Consider the following 25262-nt stretch of genomic DNA (forward strand, 5'->3'; position numbering starts at 1 on the left):
AAAAACTACAAGAGGAACTGATCAAACCCCCAGTAACCCCCCAGCTCAATGATTACATCACTTAAATTGCTCAATACCCTTGTGTCAGTAAAATGGAGTTTGAATTCCAGAGATAGATAGATAGATAGATAGATAGATAGATAGATAGATAGATAGATAGATAGATAGATAGATAGATAGATAGATACAGTGGTATGAAAAACTATTTGCCCCCTTCCTGATTTCTTATTCTTTTGCATGTTTGTCACACAAAATGTTTCTGATCATCAAACACATTTAACCATTAGTCAAATATAACAGAAGTAAACACAAAATGCAGTTTTTAAATGATGGTTTTTATTATTTAGGGAGAAAAAATCCAAACCTTCATGGCCCTGTGTGAAAAAGTAATTGCCCCCTGAACCTAATAACTGGTTGGGCCACCCTTAGCAGCAATAACTGCAATCAAGCGCTTATATAACTTGCAGTGAGTCTTTTACAGCGCTCTGGAGGAATTTTGGCCCACTCATCTTTGTAGAATTGTTGTAATTCAGCTTTATTTGAGGGTTTTCTAGCATGAACCGCCTTTTTAAGGTCATGCCATAGCATCTCAATTGGATTCAGGTCAGGACTTTGACTAGGCCACTCAAGTCTTCATTTTGTTTTTCTTCAGCCATTCAGAGGTGGATTTGCTGGTGTGTTTTGGGTCATTGTCCTGTTGCAGCACCCAAGATCGCTTCAGCTTGAGTTGACGAACAGATGGCCGGACATTCTACTTCAGGATTTTTTGGTAGACAGTAGAATTCATGGTTCCATCTATCACAGCAAGCCTTCCAGGTCCTGAAGCAGCAAAACAACCCCAGACCATCACACTACCACCACCATTTTTTACTGTTGGTATGATGTTCTTTTCTGAAATGCTGTGTTCCTTTTACGCCAGATGTAACGGGACATTTGCCTTCCAATAAGTTCAACTTTTGTCTCATCAGTCCACAAGGTATTTTCCCAAAAGTCTTGGCAATCATTGAGATGTTTCTTAGCAAAATTGAGACGAGCCCTAATGTTCTTTTGCTTAACAGTGGTTTGCGTCTTGGAAATCTGCCATGCAGGCCGTTTTTGCCCAGTCTCTTTCTTATGGTGGAGTCGTGAACACTGACCTTAATTGAGGCAAGTGAGGCCTGCAGTTCTTTAGACGTTGTCCTGGGGTCTTTTGTGACCTCTCGGATGAGTCGCCTCTGCCTCTTGGGGTAATTTTGGTCGGCCGGCCACTCCTGGGAAGGTTCACCACGTTTCCATGTTTTTGCCATTTGTGGATAATGGCTCTCACTGTGGTTCGCTGGAGTCCCAAAGCTTTAGAAATGGCTTTATAACCTTTACCAGACTGATAGATCTCAATTACTTCTGTTCTCATTTGTTCCTGAATTTCTTTGGATCTTGGCATGATGTCTAGCTTTTGAGGTGCTTTTGGTCTACTTCTCTGTGTCAGGCAGCTCCTATTGAAGTGATTTCTTGATTGAAACAGGTGTGGCAGTAATCAGGCCTGGGGGTGGCTACGGAAATTGAACTCAGGTGTGATACACCACAGTTAGGTTACTTTTTAACAAGGGGGCAATTGCTTTTTCACACAGGGCCATGTAGGTTTGGATTATTTTTCTCCCTAAATAATAAAACCCATCATTTAAAAACTGCATTTTGTGTTTACTTGTGTTATATTTGACTAATGGTTAAATGGGTTTGATGATCAGAAACATTTTGTGTGACAAACATGCAAAAGAATAAGAAATCAGAAAGGGGGCAAATAGTTTTTCACACCACTGTAGATAGATAGATAGATAGATAGATAGATAGATAGATAGATAGATGTGAAAAACACTGTATAATGGATAGATAGATAGATAGATAGATAGATAGATAGATAGATAGATAGATAGATAGATAGACATAAGGTGGCATGGTGGTGCAGTGGTAGCACTGCTACCTCGCAGTTAGTTCCCATCTTGGGTTCTACACCACATTGTAGAAAATCGCACTGACCATCACAGAGCTGTGGAAAATGTGAAAGATGTCACTACCTTCATTAAAAGAACGCAGTATCCTAAGATAAAATAGCGTCTGTGTTATGAAGCCTGTCCAGTCTGCCATTGTAGCAAAGCAAAGTCGATTACTTGGTGTATAATTACTCATATCAGCTTGAGCTCCTGTTTTTTATACAATGGCGTAGCTGTTTTGGAGGATACAGTGCCGGATTTAGACTTGATAAGGCCCTAAGCTATTTGAGACATGGGGCCCTTTATGAGTATATATGACAATTGCTCACTCTGACAATTTGTTTTGGGGGCCCCCAAGAAGGCGGGGGCCCTAAGCTATAGCTTGTGTAGCTGATACGTAAATCCTGCACTGGGAGGATATCTAAGAAAATTTAAACCAGGAGATTCATTAAAGTCACTTGCACAGGACTTCCTACACTGCATCTGCAGTAACACCCGTGGCATTTGCCGTCAATTTCATTCTGGGATATGCTTGTAGCTTACTTTGCCTTATTTATATATATATATATATATATATATATATATATATATATATATATATATATATATATATATAATACGTATTGTGGTAGTAGTATAAAACAATATACAGCATATAAAACAATCCCACTTGACGTTACGTACTTAGGCATTAACTACTGATGTTCGAATGACGATCATTTGAAATACAAAACAAAATCAAAAGCGAAAAGCCTCGCTCTGAAAGTACGCGTCGTAAAGTCCCTTTTTTTTACGACAATTCCGTTTCCTTTTTGACCTGAATGCTTCTGCTTCTGATTGGCTGGAGCCTTACCGTAAATCGTTTCCAACCTGTTTGGGAAAATGGCGAGAAGTCGTCTATTAAATTGAGTTCCTATAAAGAAAAAGAAAAGGTTGACTGTCTGCATTTATTTGTTTTTTTTTCTCAATAAGTTTCGAGAGAATGGCAGAAAAATTTGATAACTTAGAGGAGCATTTGGAGAAATTCATAGAAAACATCCGACAGCTGGGGATTATCGTCAGTGACTTCCAGCCTAGCAGCCAAGCCGGCCTCAACCAAAAACTGTAAATATTTCCCTTTTCAAATTACTGTTTGGAATGCTCAAGTGAGTTGTTTGTTGCGTATTCTGACTTGAATTTTGTTTTTAATGTAACCAAAAAAGGCAGATTAGTTGGCTGTATGTTTTCATTCCGTTTTGCTGTTGCGTTTACTAAAATCTGCTATTCTGTAATAGACTTACAGAAATAATAAAAAACAGCATTACGTTAGAGAGGCCAGACTGGCCCGTTTTGACCAGAACAGTCGTGATTCAAGGCTTTGCGTCCCGGTTTGGTTGACCTGACGTCCCGTTTTGTGCCCAGCGTCCCGGAATTGAACAGAATGGGCAGTTTGTCCCCATGTTAGTCGAACGCAACGCGAAGGGGTCCACGTACTTCTGTTTCAGGTGTGTTTTTAGAAGCGTTACGATATTCAGATCTACAGTCCAGTTACATTCTTCAATTTTATTCGTGTGTAACAACTTGCTGGATTCGCGAGTTTTGCCCCTAATGCGATATGTACTGCTTTTTGCCTTTAATTATGTCAGTGGGGTGTGTGTGATTTGTGTGTTGCTTTTATATACAGTTGTTTGCAAATGGCCACATTGATGGAATTTTTACTTGACTGTTTAGTTTTTTTATGTGTACTGTTTGCAAAAGATTGCAATACTTACTCACTTAGCATTTAATGACATTTCATTGTCAATAACATTTATTTCTATAGCACAGTTTCATACAAAAGATGTAGCTGAAAGTGCTTAACAGGATGAAGGAAGAGGGGAAAAATATAAAAATAAAAGTAGGCAATACTAATTAACATGGAGTAAAAGTAAGGTGCAATGGCCAGGGAGGACAGAAAAAACAAAACAAACAAAAAAAATCTTCAGAGGGTTCAAAGCCACGAGACCACCCAACCCCTCTAGGCATTCTACCTAACATAACTGATTTTAATCAGTCCTCATGGTTTTCAGGCTTCACATGGAAGAATTTGACGATGATGATGGTCTTGTGGACCTCTGGCCTTCAATCCATCAATGTAGGAACTGCATGGTGCTTTGATCAGGTGGTGGTAGCGCAGATCGCCACCATCGAAAACTGGAAAAAGAACAGCAGAGAAAGTAGGGGTTACTACAAATTATGGAGATATGATGAAAATGATAAATATATATATATATATATATATATATATATATATATATATATATATATATATATATACAGAATATCAGGGTTACACTAAAATGAACCTATGAGAAATCCATGTTACAGTAATGAGTTTTTAGCAGTTTTTTTAAAGTGCTTCACCGTATTAGCCTGGCGAATTTCTATCAGTAAGCTATTCCAGATTTTAGGTGCATAACAGCAGAAGGCTGCCCGCCTCACCACTTCTTTTAAGTTTAGCTCTTGGAATTCTAAGCGGACGCTCATTTGAAGATCTAAGGTTACGATTTGGAGTGTAAGGTGTCAGACACTCCAAAATATAAGATGGAGCAGATGATTGAAGGCTTTGTAAACCAGAAGCAGGATTTTAAAGTCAATTCTAAATGACACAGGTAATCCAGTGTAGTGACACTAAGACTGGGGTGATGTGCTCAGATTTTCTTTTCCTAGTTAAGATTCTAGCAGCTCCATTCTGCACTCGTTGTAATCGATTGATGTCTTTTTTGGGTGGTCCTGAGAGGAGTGCGTTACAGTAATCTAGCCGACTGAAAACAAAAGCGTGAACTTATTTCTCAGCATCTTGCAGTGTTATAAGAGGTCTAATTTTTGCTATATTTCTTGAATGATTTGATTAATATGTGATTTAAAATTCAGGTCACAGTCGATAGTTACCCTCAAATTCTTTACCTCTGACTTTGAATCATAATGGATCAAGTTTATTTCTAATACCCTCATTATATCAATTTTTGCCAATTACTAAAATTTCTGTTTTCTCCTTATTTAGTTTGAGAAAATTACTACTCGTCCATTCAGAAACACAAATATGGCATTAGGGTCAGTGAATCAAGAGTGTCAGGGTCAGCAGGCGCTATTGATAAATACAGTTGTGTGTCATCAGCATAGCTGTGGTAGCTCACGTTCTGCCTTGAGATAATCGGACCTCATGGAAGCATGTAAATCGAAAAGAGCAGTGGACCCAGCATAGAGCCTTGTGGAACGCCATAGAGAATATCAGGGGTCTTTGAAGTATAATCACCACAACTAACAAAGTATTTTGTACCTGTCAAGTAAGACTCACACCGATTTAAGACACTGCCAGAGAGGCCCACCCATTGACTAAGGCGATTTATAAGAATATTGTGGTCAATGATATCAATTGCGGCACTCGGATCTAAGAAGATGAGAACAGACACACGACTGTCTGCATTTACCCGCAAGTCATTTACCGCTCTAACGAGTGCAGTTTCTGATCTGTGACTTGTTCCGAAACCTGACGGAATAGCAGGTTTTTTGAGGTGGTCGTTTAGCTGCATACTGACTGCCTTCTGTAGGATTTTACTTAAGAAAGGCAGGTTAGAAAGCGGTCTAAAATTTTCAAAAGCAGAGGAGTCAAGATTATTTTTCTTGAGCATGGGTTTAACAACAGCAGTCTTAAGACAGTCTGGGAAGACCCTCGTATTTAATGACGAGTTTACTATGTCAAGAATACTATCAATTAGTATAGGGTGGTCCAGATCTAATTATGCAATTTTCATTACGCTATAACTTATTAAGTTTATTACATAGAAAATCACCCAAAAATCCTGGACCATCGAGAAGTGCGCAAACTGACGACATGAAGAATCATCTTTGCGCCGATCAGGAATCGTCCCCGCATAAATTAAAGTCATCCGGACAATCTGGATCTGCATAATTAGATCTGGACCACCCTGTATTTGTTTTCGTCAATGTAAGAAAGCTGCCGACTGGATTTATTCTTTTTTCAGAACTTTTACAGAGGTTTGCAGTACTTGTAGCATTTGCATTTAACGACTAACATTTCTGTTTTTTGTTTTCACCAATTTTAACATTTTAATACACACAGAGTTGCAGTTTATTTAAATTAATTTTTTATTGAGTGACGTTACATTCTGTAGTGCGGATCAAATGATACTGAATTTCATTATTTAGTTTTGTATTGAACTTAGACATTTTTGTATTGTGACCATCCTACAGTCAATAATGGTGCTGGTAGTGGGAAGGGGGTGCCATGAAGCAGCAACAAGCAAACGACAACTTTTCCTTGCAATGTAATAAACACTGCAAAGCTCCAGCATGTGAACAATAAGTGTCTGGTGAAGGGGATGTGTCTCGAAGGATTGGTGACCGCAAAGCACAGACATCTGAATGACAGGTCTTTTCCCTGTGGAGTTTTGGGAGCAGAGCCGCACTGGAAAGGGAGTGAAAGGCATGATAACAGCTAAGCAGTAGTTCAGAGGTGCTGTGCGGGACTCTGAAAACAGGCCACCGAGACTTAATTATCGGTTTGTGCTACTCCGTACCCTCAGTTAAGTTATGAGTACTTGTGAGCCAAGCCAGAGCCACAATTGCAGAACCTGTACACGTTGTGACCAACATACCAGCCAAGTGGTGCCCTAAGTTAGCACATGACTGTATTAAGTTCGGTGGGGAATTAATTGTTTTGCATGTGTTATAATAGGTATTGGTGAATGTTTTGATTTGGGAAAATGGTTCAGGGGATTAAAACATAAGTAGGCAAAAATCAGAGAGAAGAGGTCCGATACTTCAATAAAATTTACTTATTCAATTATAACATTTAAATACATATAATGCAGTATAATGCAGTAGCGATAGATTATAGAAACAAATATATGCTTACAGTAATAAAAACAAACTTATGCTTACAGTATATCAAAAGAAACAAACTCATGCTTACAGTATATCAAAAGACACAAACTTATGCTTACAGTATATCAAAAGAAACAAAGCTATCATCCTAGACCAGTAGACTGAGGGAGCCCGCATGTCAGTCTCGTCAGAGGATCAACTCGTTAGCCTACTCCCAAATACCAAACAGGTGTGCACATTCCCCACGGTTGAGCTTCCAAAGAAACTGAGGGCGGAACCTTCCCTTATATACGAATTAGGTGTCCTTGCCCAAAAGCGGCCTACGTGGAAGCAGTGTATGCAGAAGTGATCAATTTCAGCCTACCCCCTCCTTCCGCGGGACACGGCGCTATGTTTTTCTTCTACTCGGCCTTGAAACTAGTGCCTGATACCAGAAGACACAGTAATATGCTTACATGTGAAAAAAGCCTCTCAAAGTGAAAAACAACTCCTTACATAGCCTTGGCTGTATCTTTAGAAAATTCCCGGCTGTTTCTCCCAAAACATTAGTAATACAGCTGGGTTTCGCGCTGAAGCGACCAGCGCCCATCTGCTCTCTTGATTTCCCCCTCTCTTTAGAAAAATCCTTCCATTACAGTGAACTTTTTTTTTTTTTGCTTCAATAAATCAAAATCTCATTTACATACTGTGTATTGTGTTCACTCGGTTTGTCTTGTATATTACACTAAACTAGGGGGCTTTGCTCCCTGCTCGCTTCGCTTGCCAACCCCTGGCTGTGCTGTGCACTAGCCTCTTTGTGGTTCTGTCACTCACGTATGGGGAAGTGGATGTACAATTTAAGCAGGTTTTTATTTTCATGGGAATTGTTAATATGCATAATAGAACTGTTTTACATTACATCGAGTAATTAACCATATTAAAAAAAGAGTAAAACGCAATAATTTGAAAGTAAATTGTTTCATGTTGCATTAGTTATTCGTTGCTTAATACGTTTTGTTCTGTTTGGCTTTGAATGTAACACGCAAATACTTTTTCAACTTACACTTTTACTATAAAAAAATAATTTTTTTAATTAAATTTTCATCAATATCGCATTGAATTTTAATTCTGCGTTTGGACTTTCACCGTCACAATGCAACGTATAACTGCCAGTGATTGAATTACATTTTTTTCTCTCTGTTAAATAAAACGACTTTTTCAAATGTTTGGCTCTGAGGTTTGTTAATTGTCATTGCAAAAGCCATTCTAACGGGAAACTGTTAACATTTTAATATGAATGGTATACCGAGATCTCCTTTGTTGTCTAATGTCATCCGCGGGAGATGTTCTACATTACCTTTCTTGGATACATCCTTCTTTCTACAGTAATTCGGCCGGTGGAAGACTGGACGGTGTTAACAGTTGTAGATGTTTTTCGTGATATTGTAAGTTGATGTTTTCATCTTCAGCACAGTCACCACCAACTGTTTCAGCATTGTCTATTAATACGCATTTAACCAATTTGCTGTGTAACCGATCAACATTTTTGGCATTAATTCGTTTGACTTCAGCATTTCTCAGTGCTAGGATTGCCCGTGTACTCATTTTTTCTGCTAATAACCCTTTGTGATGAAATTCTTCAATAAGATTTGGACATAATGCGTTTTCTTTCTCAACTCCCGGGACTTGAAAAAATCTTCCAAAAAGTCTTGTCGTGTCACAGGATTTTTTTTTATATAATAGAGAGATTTTTTTAGAGATCAGAAACAAGTGTTATGAATAAGCAAACACAGGAAAATTCCAGAAGGGTGCAAAAACATTTTCGCTGCACTGTGCTTTTTTTTAACTAGAATTTTTCTTATTGTTGCCATAAAATGTTCTTGAATGCTGTTGGGGAGTTAAAAACAAATTTACTTTCGCATGCACGTTTCACACATGCTGGTACTGCTTAGTTCTTCACCAGGGAGCTCTACAATAATTACAGAATCACTCACTCAAACCAGCCTTCGTCAAACACAAAAAACTATGACTGCAATTAAGAGCATGTTTTTAAAATGTAAAATTTGCAGGTTCTTTTCTGTATTTTTATTTGTGACAGTCTAAAGTGTATTAAATAATTTTAGATTGTCTTTTGACATCTTCTGTGTCTTGAGAAAGTCCAATTCCATTTATCTTGACTGCAGTTAACATTTTATTTTGCAGGAATTTTATGATTACTGGATTACAGGATATTGACAAATGTCGACAGCAGCTACATGATATTAATGTGCCCCTGGAAGTGTTTGAGTAAGTGACATCTTGGGTTTAAAAGTTTGCATGCTGTTAGTAAATGTGTAACATTTTGGGGGAAATGTTTTGGAGGTTTCAATTTAGCGTTATGCTTAATGGGTGAAAATTAGTTCCATTGGAGTTAATCCTTCTCTTCACAGGTTTCTGATTATTTCAATGGTCATAATGTAACTAAACTTAAATTATATCTGTGATGGACAGAATGAGTGTGCTGTAACTAATATTGAAAATTGTTTCTGCAAAATGGTCTTTTTATTTTTCTTATGTTTAAAGTAAGATTGGGAACATGTAATGAAGTAGTGAATAATTGGAAACTATAAGGTTACTAGTTTTTAAGTATTAAAATACTAATGTTGCCTTTTGCATTTGCTTTGTTTGCGTGCTAGTTGATAGCAACTGCATATTTTATTTGGTTACTAAAAAAGATGTCTATTTAATTGAGTTGCTATAAAGAAAAGGTTGACTGCCTGTGTTTGCTTTAGCTTTTCACCAGAGCCATTACAAATTACCAGTGCATAGCTTTTGCTATAATAGGACAGAAATGTTTTTGTTTTGTTTGGTAATTGCTACTAACAGATGAATAAAAGTTGTTTTTACCAAGTAGTGTGGTAGACAGTAGGACTTTAGGGACTTTCAAAACTCGACTGATGTTATTTTTGAAACAATTTAAGTGAATAGGACTGGCGAGCTTTATTGGGCTGAATGGCCTCTTCTTCTCTAGTGTGTTCTAATGTTGCACATTACGGAAGTATCATGCGTGACATAACAATATGTAGGGGTGTCTTCCTTTGAGTTACCACAAGGTCAAAATACTATTTTGTACTTTGCAGTTGTCTCGGTGTCCAGCTGCAGTCAGGACAGTTTTAGGCCTCGGACAGATCCATGCACTTCAGACACTGAGGTCCATAAGTTGACGCCCCCTTCTGGAGCCCCGCCCCTTTTTTGTTTGGTGAACTGACGCCTATATTACACGCCCCTCACCACAATTTTAGTTCCCTTTAGTTCCTGCACTGAAATGTGGATTCAGCATTTATTCAATTCTAAACTATCGAGGTCTCTCAGTTCTTTATCTGAAGCAGTTGTTTTGGTGTCATATATTAGAAACGAACAAAAAATTGTTAATATTTTGTATTTTATAGTATACGTTTTATATCTGCCTTTTCCATGTCTCATTCATGAGACTGCACTTATTAATACATTAGTTATATGCTGCACTCAACGGAGTAGTGGCTCTGTGGCTAAGGATCTATACTGGTAATCGGAAGGTTGACCCCATATAAAAATGGGAAATGCTAAGAAAGACGACGACGAAGAAGAATAAATTATATGCTGAACTCGGCTATGATTAACACTACATATTCTTATGGACTCTGAATTGAATAAATCATATAATATGTGTAAACAGTCAAAATATGAAATACTACGCGTTGGACATTTAGGAGCTTTTTAGAGTACTGTCGTAGTGGTCCTCTATGTGTTATTTCATTAGTATTGTATTATTACAGGTGTACAAAATGTTAATATTTATATTAACGATGCATTAATTGTGGTGGAGTTTATGCTCTAGAGAAATGACGCACTCGCCCTCAGAAGCATGAAGAGGCATAAAGTAATTGTTTGAGTCGCCCACCTAAGACCTTCTCTGTTAGCCGAGCAGCTTTGCGTACCCATTAATGATGATGATGGCTCACGACCTCGCAGCAACTACGAAGAGACGTTTGTTACATTAGCATGACAGTTTATCCTGGTGAAGCTTTTTTATTTATAAGAAGTATTTTTTGCACTCGCGTTCAGTTTGCCACTATTACTATAATAGTAGATTTGGCACAAAAGTGTACCGCTAACACTGGGTTGGGGGCGTGGAAAGTGGGTGGAGTCAAAAGAGATGCATCTAAACAGGGGTCTCATCTTACGGGCCTCAAAATGTCTCGGGTTGCTGAATCTGTCCGAGGCCTAAAACTGTCCTAACTGCACCTGGTTTTGTCTGCGCCATATTTGTAGCTACTTGGTTACAAAGTGAGAATGGAGCACAAAAGTGGGCTCCTTAATTTAAAAATAATTGCTTTTAGCGGATCTGTGCACTCACCATCAGGAATGTTTGGGTATAAGCACCACATATAGTGGAACAATCAACTTACTGGCTCCATTTAAAGCATAGGATACAGTGTCTTGAAGAGATAGGGACTCCCCAATTAGCTTTTTGTCCCTCGAAAGCCTGACCATACCAGTTGTGAGGGGGCTCCTAAATAAAAAATTTCAGAAACGCCCAATGAGTTAGCCTGTATCCATTACAGGGTTTGCAAGAAATTAACTGTTGCAGATGGCTCTTCACAAGCTGGCCAGAGCTAGATACCCGAGAGGCAGGAGTTTATCTGGAAGGAAAGGGTAGGGAAGCACATCCTTTGATAAGTCTCTGGGAGGATTCACGAAAGAGCAAGGAGACTTTCATTACACATTTGTAATTTTGGAAGCCATTCTAATGCTGTGTAATACCAGGTTCTTGGAGTATAGTGTTGCTGCTTGAGCCTGTTCTACCTTCGAAATGATGTACAGTGGGATGCAAAAGTTTGGGCAACCTTGTTAATAGTCATTATTTTCCTGTATAAATCGTTGTTTGTTACGATAAAAAATGTCAGTTAAATATATCATATAGGGGAGACACACAGTGATATTTGAGAAGTGAAATGAAGTTTATTGGATTTACAGAAAGTGTGCAATAATTGTTCAAACAAAATCAGGCAGGTGCATAAATTTGGGCACCACAACAAAGAAATGAAATCAATATTTAGTAGATCCGCCTTTTGCAGAAATTACAGCCTCTAAACGCTTCCTGTAGGTTCCAATGAGAGTCTGGATTGTGGTTGAAGGTATTTTGGACCATTCCTCTTTACAAAACATCTCTAGTTCATTCAGGTTTGATGGCTTCCGAGCATGGACAGCTCTCTTTAACTCACACCACAGATTTTCAATTCTATTCAGGTCTGGGGACTGAGATGGCCATTCCAGAACGTTGTACTTGTTCCTCTGCATGAATGCCTTAGTGGATTTTGAGCAGTTTTGGGTCGTTGTCTTGTTGAAAGATCCAGCCCCGGCACAGCTTCAGCTTTGTCACTGATTCCTGGACATTGGTCTCCAGAATCTGCTGATACTGAGTGGAATCCATGCGCCCCTCAACTTTGACAAGATTCCCAGTCCCTGCACTGGCCACACAGCCCCACAGCATGATGGAACCACCACCATATTTTACTGTAGGTAGCAGGTGTTTTTCTTGGAATGCTGTGTTCTTTTTCCTCCATGCATAACGCCCTTGTTATGCCCAAATAACTCCATTTTAGTTTCATCAGTCCACAGCACCTTATTCCAAAATGAAGCTGGCTTGTCCAAATGTGCTTGAGCAGACCTCAAGCGGCTCTGTTTGTGCTTCCTCTGCATCACTCTCGCATACAGCATGTCCTTGTGTAAAGTGTGCCGAATGGTTGAACGATGCACAGTGACTCCATCTGCTGCAAGATGATGTTGTAGGTCTTTGGTGCTGGTCTGTGGGTTGACTCTGACTGTTCTCACCATTCGTCGCTTCTGTCTATCCGAAATCTTTCTTGGTCTGCCACTTCGAGCCTTAACTTGAACTGAGCCTGTGGTCTTCCATTTCCTCAATATGTTCCTAACTGTGGAAATAGACAGCTTAAATCTCTGGGACAGCTTTCTGTATCCTTCCCCTAAACCATGATGGTGAACAATCTTTGTCTTCAGGTCATTTGAGAGTTGTTTTGTGACCCCCATGTTGCTACTCTTCAGAGAAAATTAAAGGAGGAGGGAAACTTACAATTGACCCCCGTAAATACTCTTTCTCATTATAGGATTCACCTGTGTATGTAGGTCAGGGGTCACTGAGCTTACCAAGCCAATTGGAGTTCCAATAATTAGTTCTAAAAGTTTTGGAATCAATAAAATGACAACGGTGCCCAAATTTATGCACCTGCCTAATTGTGTTTGAACAATTATTGCACACTTTCTGTAAATCCAATAAACTTCATTTCACTTCTCAAATATTATTATATATAACTTAACCCCACCTTCCCTTCTATATCTATAACCTCAGGCAATTAGATGTAGTAAAAAGACAAGCAGGAGTTAAGTTACACATAAAATAATGTATTACTGATAATATTCATAAATAATAACAAAATGCAAAGTACATTTGAATATTGGCAACCATACGACCTGATAAAATGGTGATGTGTAATTCAGGTGGCACACAGACTTGTTAGTTAATGTCTCTAGTTAAGGCATCATTGGTGCTCAGCTTTTAGCCACATGTCTGTTCAAAATGACTGAAGCTGTGCTGTTCGTTGTGTTGTCTTCAGTTCATGGTGTGATGGTCTTCATCAGTTGTTAACAAGAGAAAGATACTTCTGCATCATCACAGGTTAGCAAGAGAGATGCTTCTTTCATCATATGTTGGTAAGAGAGAAAGAATGTGAGGTTGAGCAAACAAATTTATAGGTTTTCTGTCCAACCTCTTAAGCCAATCCAGCCAGCCATTTCTCAGACCAATGGGTGAAATAGAACATCTTATCTCCTGCCCCAAAACCATATGTTAAACATCCTGGCTTCCTTGCAGGGGGGTTGAAAGACTTTAGCAGAGAAATACTCATCAAACTGATTTAAGACAACCCCCAAATCCTGTCATAAAATTACAAAGAGGCAGTCGTAAAAAGGGGAGGGGGGGTCAAACACGAATACCTCTCACCAAAGTAGCACTAAATTACATTGCCTAAATTACAAATAAAGACATACAGTACAAAACATTTATCAAGTTATATGCAAAATCTCACATCACAACAACCCCTAAGTGAAAAATGTCCAAATTGTGCCCAAAGTATCAGTATTTTGTGTGGCCACCATTATTTTCCAGCACTGCCTTAACTCTCTTGGGCTAGAGCCCTTCACTAGAGCTTCACAGGTTGCCACTGGAATCCTCTTTCACTCCTCCATCACAGAGCTGTTGGATGTTAGAGACCTTGCACTCCTCCACCTGAGGATGCCCCACAGATTTTCAATAGGGTTTAGGTCTGGAGACATGCTTGGCCAGTCCAGCACCTTTTACCCTCAGTTTCTTTAGCAAGGCAGTGGTTGTCTTGGAGGTGTGTTTGGAGTCATAATCATGTTGGATTACTGCCCTGCGACCCAGTTTCCGAACGGGAGGTGATCATGCTCTATTTCAGTATGTCACAGTACGTGGTTCCCTCAGTGAACTGCAGCTCCCCAGTGCTGGCAGCACTCATGCAGCCCCAAATCATGACACTCCCACCACCATGCTTGACTGTAGGCAAGACACACTTGTCTGTGTACTCCTCACCTGGTTGCCGCCACACACGCTTGACACCATCTGAAGTTTATCTTGGTCTCATCAGACCACAGGACATGGTTCCAGTAATCCATGTCCTTTGTCTGCTTGTCTTCAGCAAACTGTTTGCGGGCTTTTTTGTGCATCATCTTTAGAAGAGGCTTCCTTCTGGGATGACAGCCATGCAGAGCAATTTGATGCAGTGTGCGGCGAGCGTATGGTCTGAGCACTGACAGGCTGACCTCCCACCCCTTCAACCTCTGCAGCAATGCTGGCAGCACTCATACGTCTGTTTTCAAAAGACAACCTCTGGATATGATGCTGAGCACGTGCACTCAACTTCTTTGGTTGACCATGGCGAGGCCTGTTCTGAGTGGAACCTGTCCTGTTAAACTGCTGTATGGTCTTGGCCACCACGCTGCAGCTCAGTTTCAGGGTGTTGGCAATCATCTTATAGCCTCGGCCATGTTTATGTAGTGCAATAATTCTTTTTTTCAGATCCTCAGAGAGTTCTTTGCCATGAGGTGCCATGTTGAACTTCCAGTGACAACACCAGATTTAACACACCTGAGACCTTGTAACACTAACAAGTCACATGACACTGGGGAGGGAAAATGGCTAATTGGGCACAATTTGGGCATTTTTCACTTAGGGGTCTACTCAGTTTTGTTGCCAGTGGTTGAGACGTTAATGGCTGTGTGTTGAGTTATTTTGAGGGGACAGCAAATTTTACACAGTTATACAAACTGTACACTGACTATTTTACATTGTATCAAAGTGTCATATCTTCAGTGCTGTCCAATGAAAAGATATAATAAAATATTTACAAAAATGTGAGGGGTGTACTCACTTTTGTGAGATACTGTATATTAGGCTGCATTTTTGCCCACGAGTAGGCCGGTCTAAAGATCCTGGCTTGGATCAGCTCATAGAATTCTGGAAATTGAGGCAGATGGTGTTGTCTGTGACCACCAAGTGAGGTGAGAGATGGAGTTGGTGGCGTGAATGAGCAGGCAGTGCATAAGGTAGATAAGAGTGTGTGGGGTTTCATGTAAAGGGTCATGCAAAATACCAGTTTATGACATTAGCATTGTAGGGTGGCCAAGGAACCCCAGAGGCATTAGAAATACTTGTCCATATTCCTTCTGTGCTAAGTCTGACTATTGTAATGACAATTTTTAATAATGCAAGTCCTTGAATGCATCTGTTTTGTTTACTGAGGTGGTACTGTATACAAAGTATAGTAAAAATTAGTATAAATATTTTAAATTATTATACTAATTTTATACAAATACTGAAAGCATGCATTAAAGGATGAAGGTTGATTATTGGATTTATAAAGTAGGATCTGGCAGCAGCTTTGATCTTGACAATGATTAGGTAGAGCTGAAATGAAAAATGAATATTCAGAAGTGTTAGGAATAGATAAATACTTTATTAATCCCAAGGGGAAATTCACATAATCCAGCAGCAGTATACTGATACAAAAAACAATATTAAATTAAATATCGATAAAAATGCAGGTATAACAGACAAAACTTTGTATAATGTTAACGTTTACCCCCCCGGGTGGAATTGAAGAGTCACATAGTGTGGGGTCTCCTCAGTGTGTCAGTGGAGCAGGACAGTGACAGCACTGTCCCTGAAGCTGGTCCTCTGTCTGGAGATGATCCTGTTCAGTGGATGCAGTGGATTCTTCATGATTGAGACGAGCCTGCTCAGCGCCCGTCGCTCTGCTACAGATGTTAAGCTGTCCAGCTTCATTCCTACAATAGAGCCTGTCTTCCTAACAAGTTTGTCCAGGTGTGAGGCATCCTTCTTTATGCTGCCTCCCCAGCACACCACCGCGTAGAAGAGGGCGCCACAACCGTCTGGTAGAACATCTGCAGCATCTTATTGCAGATGTTGAAGGACACCAGCCTTCTAAGGAAGTATAGTCGGCTCTGTCCTCTCTTGCACAGAGCATCAGTATTGGCAGTCCAGTTTATCATCCAGCTGCACTCCCCGATATTTATAGGTCTGCACCCTCTGCACACAGTCACCTCTGATGATCACGGGGTCCATGAGGGGCCTGGGCCTCCTAAAATCCACCACCAGCTCCTTGGTCTTGCCTGGTGTTCAGGTGTAAGTGGTTTGAGTCGCACCATTTAACAAAGTCCTTGATTAGGTTCCTATACTCCTCCTCCTGCCCACTCCTGATGCAGCCCACATATATATAAATAAAAATGTGTGTGTATGTAATGTTTCTCCAAATATGTAATTTTCATTTTTTTTTAAACTGTCATTTTTAGACCAGGGTATATTTACCATTTTAAAATACGTCCTAGTAGTACCATAAACAAAACTCTTTCTTTTGTAGCAAAACAAAAAAGAATGTTGTGTACTTTAACAGATCCCATTAAACACCATACTCTTTCCCCCAGGTCACTGTGCCTTTTCATAAGTGCACAGCTTAATGTGGTCCGCTTCCTATTGTAAACTGTTACATAATTCATTTTCACATTGTTAAGACTGGATTGACTAAATTATTTAAGCACAAAATAATGAATTTCTGTAAACAAGGCTGCTCTATGGCGTGGCAACTGGAAATTAATTGGATGCACAAAAATGTTAATATTACTGTGGTCGTGTCCTTGTTTTATTTTTAGATATATTGACCAGGGCCGCAATCCACAACTATATACAAAAGAATGTTTGGAAAGAGCCTTAGCAAAGAACGAACAGGTCAAAGGAAAAATTGATACTATAAGGGTAAGATGTTCCATGTTAAACTATTTAGATTTTCACTATATTCTGATATAAAATGTAACATTTCATGTAATGTAACTAGATTGGATATTCTATTTATTAGAGCTTGTGTCATAGCGTCTCCTTAAGCTCATTCTTCCTTGCTATGCATGTAGAAATTATAATTGTAAGTATTGAAGTGCAATTAATAAGTCATAAGTTAATATTGGATTCATCATTTAAAAACAATAAAACTAATCAAAAATATGTATCCATAAAAAATGGCAATGTGATAACCCATATTACTTGTGACTGGAGAAAATTAAATTCACCTTACAAGGAACAGTTCAAATTCTATAAGTATATGGCATGCCGTTCATTAATGCTGTCTACACCTAGCAGGGACTAAGATCTTTTTATTTTGTTTTGTGCTACTTAAATCTGTATATGAATCTTTAAATCGTTTTTTTGCTGCATTTTTAGCAGTGGCAGCTCCTTTTACCATCTGAAGATGTTCCAACTGATTGCTGATTGATCATGCATTGGAATTAGATGGGTTTCATTTTTAATTTACTATAATACAGCATGGAGGTTAGCACTGCAGCCTCATTCACCATAATGGGCTTGAATCTCTTTGCGCATTCCTCCTGGTCCTCTGGTTTTCTTCCATATTGCTTAAAATCTTTGCATTCGACTGAATGCGGGTGCGGTTGTGGCTGTGAGTTGGCGCCATGTGGGGTTAGTCCCTGCCTTGCACCTGATGTTCCAGGGATAGGCACTGAGCTTCTGTGACCGCGACTTGAATTAAGCTAAGTTAAGAACATTGACTTTTGAAGTGAGTATTCACAAGCAATATAATGATAAATTGTTTGTCCATTTTTTTTTTGTGCAGAAGAACAATATTTATTTTTTTTGTGATCCAAATTTTTGTAATCAGAAAAGTATATGAAAATTGGGATATAAGAGTATAATATTTTATGATGATTGATCTGTTGATTTAGTATTTACCATTTGTAGTGGACACATGAGTACCACAGGTTTTGTAACGATTTAATTTACTTTTTCAATTTCAGAAATTCAAAAGTCTTCTTATCCTGGAACTTGGCAAAGTATTTCCAGAAGAGATGTCCAAATACAAAGCTTTACGTGGCGAGGACTCCCCTTCATAGTCTTTATAGTTCCCAAGAGTTTGGTAAATGTGTTTGATATCATGTTTTGTAAATAAAATGTTGTTTTTTTTGTGTTTTTTCCAATTTCTTTCTTTTCATCTCTTTATTTTATCCTAAATAGATTTTGTGACCATCATGTGTATGCCAACCAGAACATTTTTTGCACTGTTTGCAATCCGTTCTGTTTGTGCAGTTTACCCAAAAAAAGATATATTCGCTCTACATCATTTGGATATTTAATCTAAATCAAATAATGGTAAAATAAATCTCAAAATTGTTACATTTTATTCAGTTTGAGGGTAAAAAATAGTTTTTTCTTGTTTCAACAAACATCTTTCAGCTTCTTCTTGTTCAGTTTTTCCCACTTGTATGTGGGGTCCGTGTGCCTTCTCCATATAGCTCAGTCGTGGCACCTCTTCCCTAGTTAGACTCTTTTTTTCCGATCCTCTTTTACTTTATCCATCCACTTCCCTTTCCCTTGTACTTCCGTTTCCATCTCTCTTTTGCCCATAATGTAGATGGAAGTTGTTTCTTCACTTTAAAGGGTTGTTGGAGAGCAGAGTCACCAGTTGTGATTTTGATACAAGTAACCTGGAAGCATTTAAGAGCTTACAGCTCGTTGAACTTTCTTATCCTTCTGTCCTAAAGCTCCATGTGTGTGGTAGTTGTGTGTCGCTTTTTGGATCCTTGCAAATATGTTCAGCTTTTTACAGTTTTCTAAATTTCTGGGCCCACGTAGTTACAATGTGGCACTCATTTCACGGCATCTTTAAGGGTAAACATATTTAGAAAAGATTAACTGAAAATACAGAATAACATTCCATAGTGAAGTTGTTCTGTCTGAGATGTGCTATAATTAAACTATGCATCGAAAGAAATGTCTTTATCTCTGTCAGAACTAAACATGTCAGGATGCTGCTGCTTCTTGTTGGAATACAATTGTACAGTTTCTGGATAATGATTAACAAGAATCAATAGAATTATTTATGGCTATTGTACAACACAGCCATCACCTGTGCTTTGTTTCTTCTTTATGGCACTGGTGATAATTGACAACAAAAATACAAATATTTATTGGTGCTGGTGGTTAGTAGAGTGCTTTTGTTTTATTTTTTTAATGTAACTCGCATCATTGTGGCATCAAGAGAAACCTCTTTCTGCACTCAACATATAAAGTAAGTATCCAACTTTCTGTCCATATCTAAAATTTATGCTTGCTACATCAGCATTCTGCACCCCTCTCACACACTTTTTACAAACGGAGAAGCACTTGTCCTCAATAGACAACCCTTCACACCAGTGCATCTTATATGTACCCACCTCCAACAAGCCGTACACTCGCCAGACCATTACCTCAGACGCCGTACACTCACTTCTTCCATGCTGCACGATGTTCGAAGAGTCAACAGATATATTAGGCTCATCTAGTTGACAATTCCTAATGATGTTTCTTGACCTGGCTAGCAACCTAACATGTTCTGAGACCTTACAGCTGAAGGAGTGCCCGACCTTGATGCCATATTTACTTTCATTTATTTATTTACTTATTTACATTGTTTCAGTTCATCAAAGAAATGGTGGCTATACACTAAATGTTCTTTTTAAATTCTCTTATTTTAGTTTGGTTGCTGCTGATCTTTTCATTTACTTTTTTCCCTTCAATTGCCAACAAAATGTGCATTTTGGCCGGAGATGTTTATGTACTTTCCCATAAAGCACATCTTCTTGTTGGTTTTCAAGATACAGACTTGTAGTTTAACACACAGGTACTTCTCAGCACACATTTAATGAATTGTAACATTACTATACCACACCAAGTCAAATCACATAACAAAAATAGGGTCACTGATCATATTTAGTCTAAACACTGTCATTTCTCCCCACTTTACATTTTCAGCAGTCTTTTGAAATATGCCCAGGCACAGCTAAGAAACGCAGCCATATGACCGTCAATAAAGCTGACCTGGCATTTATGCATGTTTGTTCTGGCATCACTTAAAAATGACTTGGATGTATTTTGAATAAAACTGGAAGATGACTTGAGGACAATCCAATTTAGAATATGGGCTGAGTGGCATCTTGATTCAGTGCTGGTGGATGACCGAATAGAGTCTGTCTGACACCGTCTGGTTTCTGTTGTTGCATATTAAATCCTCCATTTATAATTTTGGTGGCTACCTTTAAAGCTGAATAGGTGAAGGGGAATGACCATCCTACTCAGGGAGGCTTAGGGCAGAACAAGTGGCCACAGTTTTAACAGGATGTGGTAAAGAAAAACTTAATGTTTAAACAGAAAATTGGTCTCCTGCTGTTGAAATGCCTTTTCCATTTTAAATACATGCAGTTTCCTATAAGTTTGTCTTGCAGCCAGACATCTCCATTCAAACTGCTTCACCCATAGGCAATTGTTTCTGTCCACAGGTTGTAAGGTTACTGAACAGGCAGTCAAAAATATTTCAAATATTGCATATACACCAGCCACTTTATTAGGTACACCTCGCTGGTACCAGGTTGGACCCTCTTTTGCCTACAGAACTGTTGTAATTTGTCGTGGCATCGATTCAACTGGAATCATTCATACTGGAAATATTCTTCAGGGATGTTGGTCCATATTTGACATGATAGCATACTGTAATTGCTGCCGAATTGTCGGCTGTACATCCATGATGTGAATCTCCCGTTCCACCACATCCCAAATGTGCTCTGTTGCATTGAGATCTGTTGACTATGGAAGCCATTTGATTCCAGTGAACACATTGTCATGTTCAAGAAACCAGTTTGAGATGATCTGAGCTTTGTGACATGGCACGTTATTCTGGGTAAAATATCACACAGATGGGTACACTGCAGTCAAAAAGGGATAGACATGGTCAGCAACAATACTTAGGTAGGCTGTGGCATTTAAATGATGCACAGTTGGTACTTAGGGGTCCAAAGTGGGCCAAGAAAATATCCCCCACACCATTACACCACTACCAGCAGCAGCCTGAACCATTGATACAAGACAGGGTGGATCCATGCTTTCATGTTGTTGAAACCAAATTCTGACCCTACTATCCGAATGTTGCAGCAGAAGTTGACTCATCAGACCAGGCAACATTTTTCCAATCTTCTGTTGTCCAATTTTGGTGAGCCTGTGTGAATTGTAGCCTCAGTTGCCTGTTCTTAGCTGACAGGAGTGTCACCCTGTGGGGTCTCTTGCTGCTGTAGCCCACCTGCTTCACGGTTGTGATGTGTTGTGTGTTCATAGATGCTGTTCTGCATACCTCGGGTGTAACGAGTGCTTATTTGAGTTCCCGTTGCCTTTCTATGAGCTCAAACCAGTGTGGCCATTCTCCTCTGACCTCTGGCATCAACAAGGCAGAGAACTACCGTTCACTGATATTTTCCCTTTTTTCAAACCATTCTCTGTAAACCCTAAAGATGGGTTGTGTGTGACAATCCCAGTAGATCAGCAGTTTCCGAATACTTGGACCAGCCCGTCTGGCACCAACAACCATGCCATGTTCAGAGTTGCTTCCATCACTTTTCTTCATTCTGATCCTTGGTTTGAACTTCAGCAGGTTGTCTTAACGATGTCTACTGGCCGAAATGCATGGAGTTGCTGCTAGGTGATTGGCTAATGAGATATTTGCGTTGTTAAGCAGTTGAACAGGTGTACCTAATAAAGTGTCCAGTGAGTGTGTACTGTATATGTTGCATGACGTGTATGCTATTTATTTTTCATATTGTATTTTTGTCAACTGTTCTGACGAGACATGCATGTGAGAATTTCTTTGTACTGAGTACACATGGCAGTAAGCGGGACTGGACTGTAGTTGGCTCGCTCAGATGAGTGTAAAGCAAAATTAATGGCAATAAAACAAAACCTGGCTAATGGCGGAAAAAAACATAGCTAGTAAATAAAGCAGGCTAGAGGATTTTAGTGCTTCAGAATGATTACCAGTTTCTTAAGTTCAGAAGTGTGTTCGTCAAGGACAACGTTATGAAATGGCTGCCATTTACTCTGAACGTTTGGGTTTGATCTGTGTGAAACAAAGGATTTTAAATATAGGTGGACATTTTGTTGTTGCACATCTGTTTCCTAATGTATTTACTGTATTAATGTGTTTGTTCTGTTTCAGTGCCTATAAGTGGTATTCATCCCCTTTTTTTCTTATTTTTCGTGTTCTTTTTCTTCTTCAACCTGCTCAAGCCCCGTCAGGTATCATGGTGATCGTGAGTAAACAGCCCTTTTCAGTTTCATCAACAAATTCTCGATTGTTCTGAGATCTCGACCCTGACTCAGCCAGTCCAGGAGCCTCATGTATAAACGATACGTACGCACAAAAATTTTGTGTAAGAACGTTTCCACGTTTAAATCGCGATGTATAAAACCTAAACCTGTTGTAAAACCACGTATATTTTCACGATAGCTCATACCCTGTTGTACGCAAGTTCTCTGCTCGGTTTTGCAGACTGGTGGCACCCAGTGTCAAAGAAGTGCTACTGATACTGTGTGGTTATCCTTTCTTTTTTAGATCCACATCCCTGACGAGGCTTTATAAATACACTGAAATTAACTGCATATTGTTTATTAGTTTAATGCATCTGATTGTAATTAACCTGTAACAATATAATGGTCCACAGAATGACCAAACTATTCCAAATGCCATAACTGCTTTAGCGTTGTTACTCTCACTGCACCTCGGATCCCACATCGGATCATCTTTTTCCATATTACTTATTAGTACAATCACCTCACTGTAAACTTGCACTAGTTATAATATTGCACAACCTGAGCCACTTTATAAAGCGTGTATTTACATACGATGATATCATTTTAAGATGGAATGGATCAAAATATGTTATACAGATAAAACTTTTTTTTTTATTTATTAATTTTATTACAATCAATACATAGCAATCAAGTTTTTACAAAAAAAAGAATTATGCTAAGAACAGATCGATCCCCACCCTTGAGAGAGAGAGAGCAAGCCAAACGGTGTAAAATTTAAGGCTTGTAAAAATACCTAAATCAACAAATTCTCTGAGCTTTATAAACTAATTTCAAAATATTACTGATTAGATCCTGCCATGTTTTGAAAAAAGCCTGCACAGATCCTCTAACTGAGTATTTGATTTTTTCCAATTTTAAATAATATAACACATCAGTTTCCCACTGACTTAAAGAGGAGAGTTTGGGTTCTTCCAGTTTATCAGAATAAGTCTGCGTGCCAACAGTGTAGTGAATGCAATCACAATTTGTTTGTCTTTCTCCACTTTAAGACCCTCTGGAAGAACCCCAAACACAGCTGTTAATGGGTTAGGAGGGATTGTGAGTCCAAGGCTGTCTGAGAGGTAATTAAAAATTTTTGTCAAGAATAATGTTAATTTGGTGCAGGCCCAGAGATACAGATAAAACTTTAACTACACGGTGCAACAGCGCTAGCGAGCCGCTGGCACTCCGTTCACAGATTGTTGCTGCCTCGCGCTGTATTCTTGCTGGTGCTGACGCGACACTGGAATGATAGATGGATAGAATAATTAAACACATACTACGAAGATATTTCGAAGTTCCTTAAAAGTTTTGAAGAATCGGCGTTCTAAGCTTACAGATGGCTTAACGTCTATTACAGAGCTGATTGTGTGGCGATTTGGTATTTGGAGAAAAGTAAGGACAGGAATTGGGGGTTAGTATGTTTGAAAGAGACTGTACTGCTACAATAAAGTATTTCATTGAAGGTAGCACATGGCGCAGCAAGCATTTTGCGCGAGACATGAACAATCACTCCGCCACCGTGTTCCCATGTTTAATAACATGCTTTAACTCCTATCATCATGAAAATGATATTGTGTATACTTCTCAGTATTTTAATTATTCAGAGAGCTGTAATATCATGAATGTAATGGATTCTGTGTCCTGTCGGAGGAAGAGAAAGCCGGTTTAAGAAGCACGTAGTGATTAACACACACAGAGCACATAGAAGATCAAATACAAAACAAAACATTTAACGTGCTACTTTAGTTACGATGGGATTGAGAAACTAGTAAATTAAATGATTTTAAGATTAAGTTTATTATGTTCTACTTTAATGACAAAATAAACTGTGATTAAAGTGGAAATTTAGAGATTAAAATTGACATTTCATGCTTTTCCCCCCACTGTGTGCCCTTTTTTTGCTCTAATAAGCTTTCATATGACACTCAGATGGAGGGCTACGACTCGCCTTTTCATGGCAACTTTGTTATCTGACAACTTCTTTTTTTATTTTGGGCACTGTGCGACTTTGTGAACGTGAGCTTTCGAGTTTCTCTGACATGCTATGTCACTAGATCAACTTCCTTTTGTTGTTTATACCACTGTTTAAACCAACAAATAGTACGTTTTTCTTTGCCTCCACTTGGTATTTGCTGAAATTCTTCTGTTTTCCCTCTTGCTTTTGCCATTGCCTTTTCACAGAAGGCTGAGCTTAAGGGTTATTTATATTGATTTGCATATTCAAAGAGGTGTAATTCTGAGAAGGGTTGGGGCGGACGTGCATTACTTTCCACACTGATCGGGATTTATGTAGTGGAAGAACGTGGAAGTTGGCGTACGCACAGATTTATGCATCTGGATTTTTTTGTGCGTAAGCACGTTTCCGCTTTTGTCCGTACTCCATGTTATAGTGTGACTTCTACGCACGGAGTTATACACGAGTCCCCAGGGCATTTACAATGCTGTTTTGAAGCTTTGGCTTTATGCTTGAGGTCGTTGTCCTGTTGGAAAGCAAATATTCTCTAAAGGTACAGGTTTCTTGCAGACTCCTTTAGGTTTTTCCTCCCATACTTACCTGTATTTTACTACATTCATTTTACCCTCACAAGCCTGCTACGGAAAAGCATCCCCATGGCCTGATGTTACCACCACCACCACGCTTTACGGTGGGTATGGTG

The 25262-nt window shown here is 39.0% G+C and overlaps 1 protein-coding gene across 1 annotated transcript; it reads left to right on the forward strand.

The window, feature by feature from the left end:
* The first annotated feature begins 2800 nt into the window (after nt 1–2800).
* med10 (mediator complex subunit 10) lies at nt 2801–18428 on the forward strand. The gene is made up of 4 exons (XM_039737429.1): nt 2801–3071; nt 9015–9098; nt 17097–17199; nt 18249–18428. Exons 1-4 carry the CDS (start codon nt 2950–2952, stop codon nt 18342–18344), a joined length of 405 nt encoding a protein of 134 aa, XP_039593363.1. The 5' UTR covers nt 2801–2949; the 3' UTR covers nt 18345–18428.
* The last annotated feature ends 6834 nt before the right edge of the window (nt 18429–25262 follow it).

Source organism: Polypterus senegalus, chromosome 15 (assembly GCF_016835505.1).
Source record: "Polypterus senegalus isolate Bchr_013 chromosome 15, ASM1683550v1, whole genome shotgun sequence".
Classification (NCBI taxonomy): Eukaryota; Metazoa; Chordata; class Cladistia; order Polypteriformes; family Polypteridae; genus Polypterus; species Polypterus senegalus.